The 11,592-nt window shown below is 39.8% G+C and overlaps 2 protein-coding genes across 3 annotated transcripts in view; one reads left to right on the forward strand and one right to left on the reverse strand.

Annotated features, from left to right (window-relative positions):
• Window positions 1–8,160, reverse strand: part of LOC112160559 (anoctamin-9) — a 33,217-nt gene extending 25,057 nt beyond the window's left edge. For both annotated transcript variants that reach the window (XR_004947678.1, XM_024295181.2), the window contains exons 1-14: window positions 7,835–8,160; window positions 6,165–6,221; window positions 5,712–5,762; window positions 5,140–5,238; window positions 4,918–5,042; window positions 4,634–4,683; window positions 4,478–4,536; window positions 3,949–4,053; window positions 3,725–3,861; window positions 3,593–3,642; window positions 3,441–3,499; window positions 2,594–2,670; window positions 1,942–2,076; window positions 1,241–1,334 (exon numbers count right to left, since the gene is read on the reverse strand). Coding sequence is in view for 1 of the 2 variants with exons in the window: in XM_024295181.2 (XP_024150949.1) it covers window positions 1,241–1,334; window positions 1,942–2,076; window positions 2,594–2,670; window positions 3,441–3,499; window positions 3,593–3,642; window positions 3,725–3,861; window positions 3,949–4,053; window positions 4,478–4,536; window positions 4,634–4,683; window positions 4,918–5,042; window positions 5,140–5,238; window positions 5,712–5,762; window positions 6,165–6,221; window positions 7,835–7,855 (1,119 nt within the window). In the remaining variant the exon portion in view is untranslated. The remainder of the gene's footprint in view (window positions 1–1,240; window positions 1,335–1,941; window positions 2,077–2,593; window positions 2,671–3,440; window positions 3,500–3,592; window positions 3,643–3,724; window positions 3,862–3,948; window positions 4,054–4,477; window positions 4,537–4,633; window positions 4,684–4,917; window positions 5,043–5,139; window positions 5,239–5,711; window positions 5,763–6,164; window positions 6,222–7,834) is intronic.
• A 576-nt stretch (window positions 8,161–8,736) lies between these two features.
• LOC112160562 (anoctamin-9) overlaps window positions 8,737–11,592 on the forward strand; it is a 4,166-nt gene continuing 1,310 nt past the window's right edge. The window contains exons 1-2 of the mRNA XM_024295186.2: window positions 8,737–9,055; window positions 10,549–10,660. Of these exons, the coding sequence (XP_024150954.2) occupies window positions 10,593–10,660 (68 nt within the window). The 5' untranslated portion in view covers window positions 8,737–9,055; window positions 10,549–10,592. The remainder of the gene's footprint in view (window positions 9,056–10,548; window positions 10,661–11,592) is intronic.

Raw genomic sequence — 11,592 nt, forward strand, 5'->3', positions numbered from 1 at the left:
GAATCACTCCCACTCAGAGATGCAGGATGGTGTCGGGGCTTCATCCAGATGGGCGGGGCTTCAGGGACTCTTCAGCTCTCATAGTCTTTCAAAGTTGCTCATAATCACTAAGCTACTACAAAACAGCTACTGCAACGAGGGGAGTTGAACATGGCACAGAAGAAAAATTTTGAAGCCCATTTGACGGAGCCCATAAAATACTTTGAGAACTGTGGGATTACGAATGTTTGAACCTTTAATTGAAGCAAAATAGGTGTGAAATGTGACCTCAAGCACAATTACCTTGATATGATAACAACTTTACAGTCTCTAGTCATAACAACAAAGAACGATTACGTGGCCTTAAACTTGTTCCTAAACTGTGATGTAGCATTGATTCTGCTCATGTTCTTGATTTTTTTCTTTTCTACTTATTATTATATTTGATGAATACAATCTCCACAAAATGTATTTTTTTAATAAAAATATTAAAAAAAAATTTGCATTGACTAATGTAGATGATTTTTCTTCCTGATAATGATTATCATCTGGAAGGTCATTTGTGTTGGTCGGTGCCGGGGGTCTGGGGTATGCTCGGATCATCATCCTCGGGAGGATCTTCTGTATTGATTGGTAACGGGGGTCTGGGATACTTTCAGATGATTGTAGATAATCATCTGTTATGCTCTGGATTTCTGAAGCTGGTTGGTGCGGGGATATTTTCTGGTGATGACGGTCTGAATGTTCTTGGGCTTCTGGTATTGATTGATGTGGATGATGTTTTCCTGATTATAATCGGCTGAGTATGTTTAGATTTTTGGTCCTGATTCATATAAATTACTTGTCTGTGGATGTTTCCAATTTGATTTCATCACTGATCTTAATGATCCTTAATAACCTGAATTCATGATTGTAGAGTATACATATTTGATATTCTGCCCTGAACCGGATGTTGATAATTCATGTAGAGAAAATGGTCCAGGTGGGGTGGAATTATATAAGTTCGCTTCCTTCCACTCCTTCCACTTTTGGTTGAAATCCCAAAAGGATTCTGTGTAGTTCTTACTTGACGCTCATCAGACTTTTACATTCTCCAAAATGTCAAAAGCACGTTTCAGGCTGTTGAATTGTTCTTCCATAGTTTGTCCGTCACAACAGCCTGGAAGTTTATGCATAACTCTGTGTGTCATCTACATATATATGAACAAGTTTATAACAGCCGCTGGTGGAACGTAACAGAAGAAGAAGCAAGCAGATTTACCTTTGCGTAGTCACACGTATCAGACAGTTTCCAGGGATGACATCTTCTCTCACAGCGAGGACACATGGTGATGTTGGACTCACACACTTCCTTACTGCAGATAAAACAAATGCAGAAAAAGTTCATCCGCATTCAAAAACAATTCAATAGAATTCTTGTTATTTTTTCCGATTCACATAAAAAAGTCCATCATGAGTTCAGAATTTAACAGCTATTAATCAAAACTTTAACTTAATCCGACCAGATATGTATGTGGGTTCTGGTGCAGCACTGCTTGTTGCTGGTGGTCTCCAGGTATGGGTGGTGCACTGATGGCACCACCCATACCTGGAGAGCTTTTGTGTCATGTTTTCATAAATGTGCAATATAATTTCTGCAACAGTTTTTTGGTTTTGTGAAAACATGAATCAGTTTAGTAATAATACAAACTCTGGTCAGAATGAGGCTGAGAACATCCAGTCAAATCTCATCATTGTAGAGATGATCCCCATTATCTTGATCTTTCATGGCTTGTTATTAGTGACAAAAGTAGAGACAGAGTGGATTAATCATTGTGAATTTAAGTTTTGGCGAGGCCGGTTTTGAACATTTTTGCACACATTTGATGATAAATCGAGAAAATTATGTCAAAGCCCTTAAAACATGTCGAAAAGCATATTCTCTCTGCAAAACATGTTGGAGTTTGGTTCAGACGAACTCACATGAGAGGGTTGTTGTTGAAAAATGCGATGCCACACAGGAACACCACAACACCCAGAACAGCAGCTGGAACCAGAAACGTGGTGTACCAGCCAAGCCACAGGTAGTACAGCGCCACCTTCTCCCCAAAGTATTTCCTGCACAAAAAAAGAAAGTCATCAACCATAAGTCTGACTTTAGATGTTACTGGAAATAGTTCAGACTTTCTGCTTTTTGGGTCAAAATGTTTGTGATTTTTTTCTCTTTCTGTTGTGTTTTACCATGTCAACCATCTGCTGTTGTTTACTCAAAGGAGAATTTACACATTTGGAACTTCTATGAGAAGTTAATCTTTCCAAATGTCAAAACCTAAACTGTCAAGTGACAGAAACTGCAGCAGAAAGATGTTTTTAAGAGAAATCTGCTCCCTTCTTGTTACAACTGGTTGAACCGCAGAGTTTCCACAAGTTTTAGAATACGCTGGCGCTCGTTCTAGAAAATTCCTGTCGGTCCTTATCCTAAAGTTCTAATGTCCATTTCTGGCAACTCTAGGATACAACAATACCGAGTGTGAAAGTGAAACAAAACAATATGGCGGCACCCTCTCCAGGAGGGACTGATCGTTCCTTAAAACTCTGCAGACGTCTCCAGACTCGGCTGGAGACGTGGACTCACTGGATCTTTTGGAACGGTTGGTTATTGAAAGCTGCCCTCCACCGCGCCCACGCCTTCAGCTCCCTCTGGCCGTTTTCCTTCAAAACAAAATCGGCACAATCATGAGAACTGAGGCCTTTTCCCAACAGTTTTGGTTTATTTTTACAATGATCTTTTCTTCACTCCAAGAGCCTTTTTAGCTTCAAATGATGATCATCTCTTTTTTTCACTCATGTAAGAGGACCATATAACGACTATTGTAAGGCTGGAGTCTTAAGTCACATGACTTCAACTTCATTTATATAGAGAAAATGTATATCTTTTTCAAAATGTCCCAAAGTCAACTTGGACTCTAGTCATTGATGATTTTAAAAGATCTCAAGTCAAAATGCATACTTGTCATTTGTAACAAGTTTGTCACAGTTCAGCTTCAGGGTTCGAGTCAGTTCTAGTTTCCAGTCACAAGTTCAGGTCAGTTTATGTCTTTGGTGCAGAGTCCAAGTCCCATTTCAAGTCTAAATCAAAGCTAAGGTTTTAGTCATTTTAACTAGTCCAACATAAAGCTTCAGTCTTTTGGGTCTCAAACCTTTTATCAAGAGTTCCAGTCACATCTTTGGTTTTTTAGATGAATTTCAAGTCACAAGTTCAAGTCAGGGTAAAATCTTCAACCCAGAGTCACAACTGAGTTTCAACACTCAAAGTTTAAGTTTCTGATCCAAGTCCAAGTCAATTATAAACAGTAAGTCTACCTTAGACTTCAATCTCCTCTGAGGATTAAATCCAAGTCAGAGTTTCTCTTTCAAACATGATGTCCTCAACTTTCCACAGAGCAGCAGATTTCTCTGGATCAGGAGGGGATCAGACTCACCTCATGTAAGCAGTACTTGGTTTCAAACACATCTCTGGTCATCAGCTCCTCCAGGCCGTCTGCCAGAAACAGCAACGTGTCTCTGTGAGAAGATGCTGCTACTGCACTGATGATGTGTTTCTGATAACTGAGAAGAAGAAGCTACTGCTCACCTTTCGTATTCCTCTGTGTCTGATGGAGAATGAAATGAACAATTCTGATCCTGAGGGAAGTGTGAAGAAGTACAAACAAGAATCACTAACAGTGAGACACGTTTTCAGACTTCAGATGGATGCGAGTTGTACCTGGTTGCCAGGGTGATGCTCCTTTTCACGTCTTCAGTGTTGCAGGTGTCGGACACTTTGAGCAGGTACTGATACTCCTCAAACACCTCTTCTTGGGCTCGCAGGCCATAAAACATTTTGCCATCCCTCTCAATTCTCTGCACATACACCGACATGCACACCCCCACGTGCACGTATGAGTTAGTCTTATTATCTCATGATCTCAATACTTTGGGAAAACTCACCCTGACTTCAATCTTCTTTGCTTCCAGTTTACTGATGAAAGCTTCCTGTTCCTTCTCTTTTTCCTTTTTACCCACGAGAATGTAGTAATACTCCGTCAGGAGAGCCTGTTAGTAGATTAGTAAGTAATAATACTAACAATCAGTTTATTTGAAGAACTTTTCTTGTCACTCAAGGACACAAATGAGCAGAGAAGGAGAACACGAGAAGTAAATTAGAATAAAATCAGCCAACAAAAGCATAGATAAAAAAATCAAAGTGAGAAAGCTGATTTAAAAAGGTCTGGACATGAACATGGTTAAAGAGTTGATATTACGAAGGCCGGGCGGGACAGGGTTCCAGAGACGGGGAGGCGACTGGCTGGCGGTTGTTAAATTGATGGCAGGTTAGAACTTGGACGGTAATTACTCAGGATATTCAGATCCGATCCGGCATTATTCCAGATTGATTTGACAGGAAAGTATATAGTAAAGTAAAGTCAACTTTCCACAGAGCAGCAGAATTCTCTGATCAGGATGGGATCAGACTCACCTCATGTAAGCAGTACTTGGTTTCAAACACGCCGTTCTTCATCAGATCCTCCAGGCCGTCTGCCAGAAACATCAATGAATCGCTGTGAGAAGATGCTGCTGCTGTTGTACATTTTCTACGCTGATGACGTGTTTCTGATGACCTAAAACAGCTCACCTTTTGTGTTGTCCTCTGTATCATTAAGAACGAAATTAACAAATTTGATCCTGAGGAAAAAAATAAAAGTGTGAAAAAGACAACAGAAACATCGACAGAGAGACACGTTTTTAGACTTTCTCCTGCTGTTGTTCATCACAGCTTAACAGATTCTCGAAAACAAACAGAGTTCTCGTGTTTGGTCCAAACCAGAGTTCAGCTGAGCTTTCACATCTGACCAAACAAGCATTTGTGTGTGCACATGTATGAGTACGCATACATGATCATGTGTATCTGTGTCGTACCTGGTTGCCAGGGTGACGCTCTTTTGCACGTCTTCACTGTTGTCGTACACTCTGCGTAGTTTCTCCTCAATCACCTCGTCTGGAGCTCGGAGGCCATAGAAACAGTGATCCTGTTGATTCGTTCTCTGCACATCCACGTTTAGACCAGCATGCACACACAGGCACATATGAGCTTTTATTTTCTATTTGTCTCATCATCTTCATATTCTGGGGAAAACTCACTTCGACTTGAATGTTTTTGTCTTCCAGTTTCTTGATGAAAGCTTCCTGTTGATCCCGTTTGTCCTCTTTACCCACGAGAACAAAGTCGTTCTTCTGCATCTGTTGGAGCCCCGCCCCCACATCAGTGAATACATTTATGAAGGACAAACTGCAGTTGGACAGTGTTTGTTTGTTGTACATCTTTTGTGTTAGTGATCAGAAAAGGTTCAGTCTGACATCACCACAAAACATGTAAACGTCCCTTTGAGGCTTCAAAAACAGCTAATCTGAAACTGAAGCCGGGTTCTTGGAGGTTCTGGTTCTTCTGAACAAATGCAGCAGTTTTCCAGCAAGATGAGAGTTTACACGGAACATCAATCAACCTCCAACCTGTCTGGACTCATGTAAAAACCGTCGTGGATCAAATATTTCTTAGAAAGGTGAAATCTGTCATGTTTCCGCATCAGAACCAGACTGCAGCCAGAACCAAGAATCCTCATCAACAGAACCAAGGCTGGGCTAACTTCAGCGACGACAGTCCCTTTAAACTGGACTTTAATTGGAAAAGTTTGGATTGATCGACAAAGACTCACCATTTCATTGAGTAAACTCTTCACTCGCTTCTTTTTCTTCTCCAGGTTTTTCTGCAACAAACAGATGAAAACACGTCATCAATGTGGATTTTAGTTCTGTGTCAGAAGTTCTTAAGGTCAAATTTTGTAAAGTTGTCAAAAATAATCAGTAGACATGTGTAAGACACATGTTCCAATGTTTTTTTTGCATCAGAAGATCAACAGTAACATCTGTCCAACACAAGAGGCCTTCAGCTCTGATGTTTGTTCAAAAACAGAACTCCCAGATCAGAACTGTGATCACTCTAGAAAAGTGTTGAATATTGATGCAAAGCTGCTTTTCTCCACTTCAGAAGAAGTTGGAATGACATAAATGGTTAAAGGTATACGGTAGTTTGAAGAGCGTGTTATTTGTGTCAGCTCTGAGTCATAACGTTAAACTGAGGAAGCTCTGATTGGCTGAAGAAGACTCACCGTTTGGGGGATGAAAGGCTCTTCGCTCTCCTTCGTTTCCCCCAGCTCAATGTCTTTCTGCAACAAACACCGAACCAACATCAGATAAAAACATGTCGTCATCAGTAAACATTTTCTACTTTATCTCAGAGTCAAAGAAGGTTGAGGGGACCCTGTTTCCTATCCTGAGACACATTGTTTATGCTACATTTATTTAATGTCTCTTACATGATCTAACTCTGATGAAAACTGCTTTGATGGGACTTTGGAGGACACGTTTAGTCCCGGTACCTTGTGAACCTATCACAACGTTAGAGTACGAGCCACACCTCCATGACCATATCAAGCCATAAAAAGATGAGCATGCTCCTCCCCTTCAGACACGGGATCGTGCGTGGAACCAGTCGATACTAATTTCACTGTCAGTTTACACCAACAGGCCTTGTTGGTTGTTCAGTAATGAATTCTGCTGAACTCTGTACAACTTTGATCCAACTTTTTATAACAACATTTTAATAAATAGAATGTTTTTCTAAACAAGAAATTTGGATCTCACTTCCTCATCAACCGACTCGGGGAGGTTAGCCGACGATTACATCAACAAGATCCAGTTTTGTCCAGCTTTTTTAGTTTTTTTAATAATTTATAGAATTTTGAAAAGAGTTCTTTGATAACATTTTGATTTTTTAAAAAATCATGTGTTTGGGGTTTTTTAGCCTGCTCTTGTGTCACGTCCCCAACAGGCACACCTGGCTCAGGTCCAGGGGAATAAACTCAAATGGAAACAGGAACCCAAAAACTGGACCACAGTAAGACTAAAATGAAAACAGTTTATTAAATGAACAAAACCCCATGTCCTCTAATAAAGAACTAAATGAAGTAATTAGGCCACAAGCCCCCTGCTCCGAGCTCTCCGTAACAGTCCTGCCCACAACCCCGACAGGGAAATGTTGATTCTGCTCTGCAGAAACTATGTAGCAGAAAATAACAGTTTTGTTTTTATTGGTTAAAAACATTCTTATCACGATTAAAAAACACTGAGAACACTTTGAAAACAGATCAAAAAATGATCAGAGTGGAACTTTAAATAATGTTTGGGTTTTTTTTGTCCTGTATTGTCCCTCAGGTGTGAATGTGAGTGTTGGGTTGTGTGGCTCTGCAATGGACTAGAAACCTGAAGAATACCCTGGCTTTGCCAAGTGGGATAGGCTCCAGCTACCGTGTGAGCCCTAAAGGAAGTAAACATGTTTGGATAATGAAATGAAGATCTTCTTCCAGCTCCAGCGAGCAACAAACACCTGCTGACCTGAAGATCTACAGGCTCAAGTTGAAGCTTGAAAAGTGAAAGTAGATTCAAGCAATTCTGCATGTTAATAAATCTGAAAGGTTTTGGAGGGAAAAGCAAAAGTTTCAAGCGTTTAAATGGAAACTACAAAAATACGTGAAACATATTTCCAAAAACTGATTTTCTAGAATAAAGTAAAACCGAAAGACAAAAAAATATATTTAACAAGCAAACATTTTCAGATCAATTCCATCTCTTAAACAGTCAACATAAAATAGTGTTTTTTCCTGTTTAGAAACAGATTAAAGGAAAACGTCAGCATTTCATGCAGCCTGCTGCTGCTTTCTGAACCTGAAGCTCCTCAGGTTTGAGCTCAGACTCCATGAAGAACCGTTCTCCAGCTCACCTCCATCTTCCTGGTGGACATGCTGCCGGACAGGAGTTCCAGAGACGTGCAGTCTCGCTCTGATGTGATCTTTGTCCTCCCAGCAGCTCCTCAGCAGCTCTTCCCGCTCCGCTTCCACAGTAAACTGCTGCATTCTCCGCCCCATCAAAGATGCACTGTTTCACCTGAGGGATCCTGACGCCACAACAGACATGAAGGGACAAGAATCTCATTCCAGTCCAACATCAACTGAAATTGTGGTTTTCAGAGATTCAGTTTCATTCTTACTAACATTTTATTCAGAAACATTGAACTTCAATGTAAGGTGAATTTTTAGATGCAGTTACCCACACTCATTTTCTCAGCCTCTTCAAGCCATTCTTTTATGCAGCGCTCAGGTACATAACTAGCTGCTCCCTATAAAGTATTTCTATTTGTTTCAATGAATGTTGTTGGCTACACTTTAAGAGTTATTTAACTTTTTCACATTGTTTCTACTAGTTAATCACTTTTGTGTTACATTTTACTTCTGACTTATGCATCAGCCAGTCAGTTCCGCTGTGTACGGTAGCTCGTTTAGTGACAGTTGCATGATTGCTGACATGTGGAATGGCAACAAGTGGTCACTTTTGTTTTGTTTTCTTTCACTGAGGACACACATTTAAGTGCATGTAGATGATACAGTTGTTTACTCTGATGATCACAGATGATACAGTGGAGAACTAATTCAGTTCAAGATTAGATTAGATTAGATTAGATTAGATTAGATTAGATTAGATTAGATTAGAAATGGTTAGAAAGAGATTTCCTGAAAGGGAGTGGGAGGAAGTGAACTTATATAATCCCACCCGGTACTTTTGCAATAGTCCTTTAGCTGCCTCCAGGATCACACATCCAGACTATGCTTGGGAGGGGGTAGACTGCAGGAATGCCGAGCTCAGGGAGGGATGAGCAGCAGTTTCCGTCTCCACACACAGCAGCCTTTCACACTCTGTAATTTTCAGAGTTCAAGAAGCAGAAGAGTAGTCCAGAGCAAAAGCAGCAGCTCACAGGGAGACAAACAGAAGCCCTGGAAGAACACAGGAGGGGAGGAGAGAAGAAAAGGGCGTCTGTTCTTGGCAAGAGCCAACACGAATGACGCGGAATTGAAAAAATCTCATGGATAAGAGCCAAACTTACATTCTGGCGGGGAACACTACAGGACAGGCCGGAGGTTCTGACCAAATCCAGTGTGCCCCTGTGGTAAGTGGAGCGCATTAATATTTAGTAACGAGTTTTTTTATTGATTTTTTTATTATTTTATTACTCTCCGCAAAGCAACCGTCTTCCACCAGTTCAGCCTTCCACGGCGTGTGTTCATTTCTGATAACGCGTCTTTCGTTGGGAATGATCACACGGTCACTTACAAAATGATTAAATATTCAATCGATTTTTAGTACTTTGTTCTTTTTTAGGTTTAGATTGCTGTCTCTCTAAAGACCATTTGAAACGTAATGCAGCCCGTTGTCATGGTAACAGGACAAGGTGTCGCTAAGCAGCAGCGGTAAAGCAAAGCGATCAAAATGCGGATCGTCAGTTCAGAGAGAAGGTTCCCCTCTTACCGCTTCTTGTTTTAGTCCAGGAGATAAAGAAAAGTTTGTTTCGAAGAAGCACATTTAGAACGTTGTGACCAGAACTTCTTTTTTAGGCTTACGTCCTCACTCAGCAGCCAATCAGAATCGAGTATTCACCCGGACCATTTCAAATGCAGAAACACAATGTTTCTCATCGCTGTAGGTCAGCATCTTTGTTTTCTTGGAGTAAGACTGCAAACATAAAAGCCAAGAGTTCTGCTTATCTTTCTGTTGTGTTTTATGTACACAAATGAATTCCATTCAGTTTCATTTCTATTGTCTAATATCACGGTCGTCTCAGTGGGCTCACCGGTAACTGTACCAAGACAGAAAGTCATCAAATATAAACCGTAGCTGGTTCTAAACTAAATTCGGTTAGCCTGGAATCCCTGCCCTTAGACCCTCCTTTCCAATTAGGAGTTAGGCCCCAGCACTGAGTTCTGAGGAACACCCAAGTTAACAGCAGACAGATGGAATTTGGGAGAAGTTAGCCAGAATTTAATCTCACAAAGACATTTGTTGAATGAATGGGAAGGAAATGTTGGGTTGGCTTTGGTACAGAGATGGATCTGGAAGTCATCAGGTGCATCATTACAAGGACTGACATGATCATTGTAAACATGCACAAATGTCATTGTACATATGTTTTAATCAAAAAAACTTGACGCGTTTTGAGAAAAAAAAAACGCTAAATAGACAAGGTAACAAAAAATGTTGCAGAAAGGGGCGGGACCACAAAATAATTTTCTTCTACCCATTCCTTTTCGAGCACATTGTTTGATTTACTTGTATATTTGTATTTTTAGATTCTTATGCTTATTTTGTATTTTTGTACTTTTAAATTCTTATGTTTGTATTTTTTTTAATTCTTATTTATGTCCATTTTGTGTTTGAAACAAAGAACAATAAAAAATAATCAGCAGAGCCATGAAACTGAATATTGAATCTGTAGCAAGCATTACCAACAGAGAGGGGAAAAGTAAAACACTGAGGGTTGGAGTGGACGGTTTTGAGCTGGAGGAACTGGGTAACATGAATGACTAAATAATGTTATCAAGGGGAGGGGGTGTAGGGTTTGTGGTTCAAGAATTTGGTCACAATCAAAATGTTTTTTCTTTTCAGTGTACCCAAACTCACGTGCTGAGAGAGAAAAAGGCTTCAACCTCATGATGTTCACCTTCCAGTTCTTCACTCTGTTCTCCTCACTCTTCTATGTGGCCTTCTTCCTCGGCAGGTATGACTCGGTCATTCAACGTCATCATAACGAGAGGATCCGTTCAGTAACGACCAACACACATAACCAGTAAATGAAACTATCATGGTCAAACGAAGAGAGGTTGATTACAGGAGAGCTGCCGTGAATCGGGAGGGAAAAACATGATATTGTTCTAAAGCACTTAGAGCAAAAAATATTAGCTACACAAGCTATAAATATGTATTTTATTTACCTTTACTTAACCAGGAAGGTTATTTGAGAGCAAATTCTCCTTTACAATAAAGGCCTCGTATAAGAAAGTGAGACTGTGAGGAGAAGGTATAAGAGATGCACTTGGTTGCCAGGGATACCTGATTCTGCTTCCAGGATGAGAGGAAGCAGAATCTTTCCACTGGAAGGATAACATTTATGTTTAAATGTAGATGATTCCATTAGTGAACTCCACTTGTTAAGATGCAAACATTCCTTTTACACTTATTCTGAATCAAGTTTTTTTTTTTCAAATATCCTCTCTCTGAAAGTTATGATTCTCAAATATTCATTTGCTGCTTTTTTGTCAGCTTTGAGCATCATTCTCCAAATACTAATCAAATACACCACGAAGTACCAATAAGCATTTTATGTTATTTATTTTAAAACAATTGATTTATGTGACCTGTACACTCTTGTCAAATATGAAAATCTAGACTCTGAAAGCTGATCTCTCACATCATGCAAACAAATGTAGTTAGAACTGCGTGTTTTTAATGATCTACTTTAAATGCCAATGCTCGATCATATCAGAAATCAGAAATCAGAAACGTTTATTGTCATTGCACATGGGGATACAATGAAATTGCAGCAGCCTTGGACATAAAGGAGCTAAAAAATAATTATAATAATAAAATAGAATAAAAAATAGAAATACTGTATTTACAACTCTTGACAAGAAAATGAACAATCTGTACAGA

Source organism: Oryzias melastigma, linkage group LG3 (genome assembly GCF_002922805.2).
Source record: "Oryzias melastigma strain HK-1 linkage group LG3, ASM292280v2, whole genome shotgun sequence".
NCBI classification, from domain to species: Eukaryota; Metazoa; Chordata; class Actinopteri; order Beloniformes; family Adrianichthyidae; genus Oryzias; species Oryzias melastigma.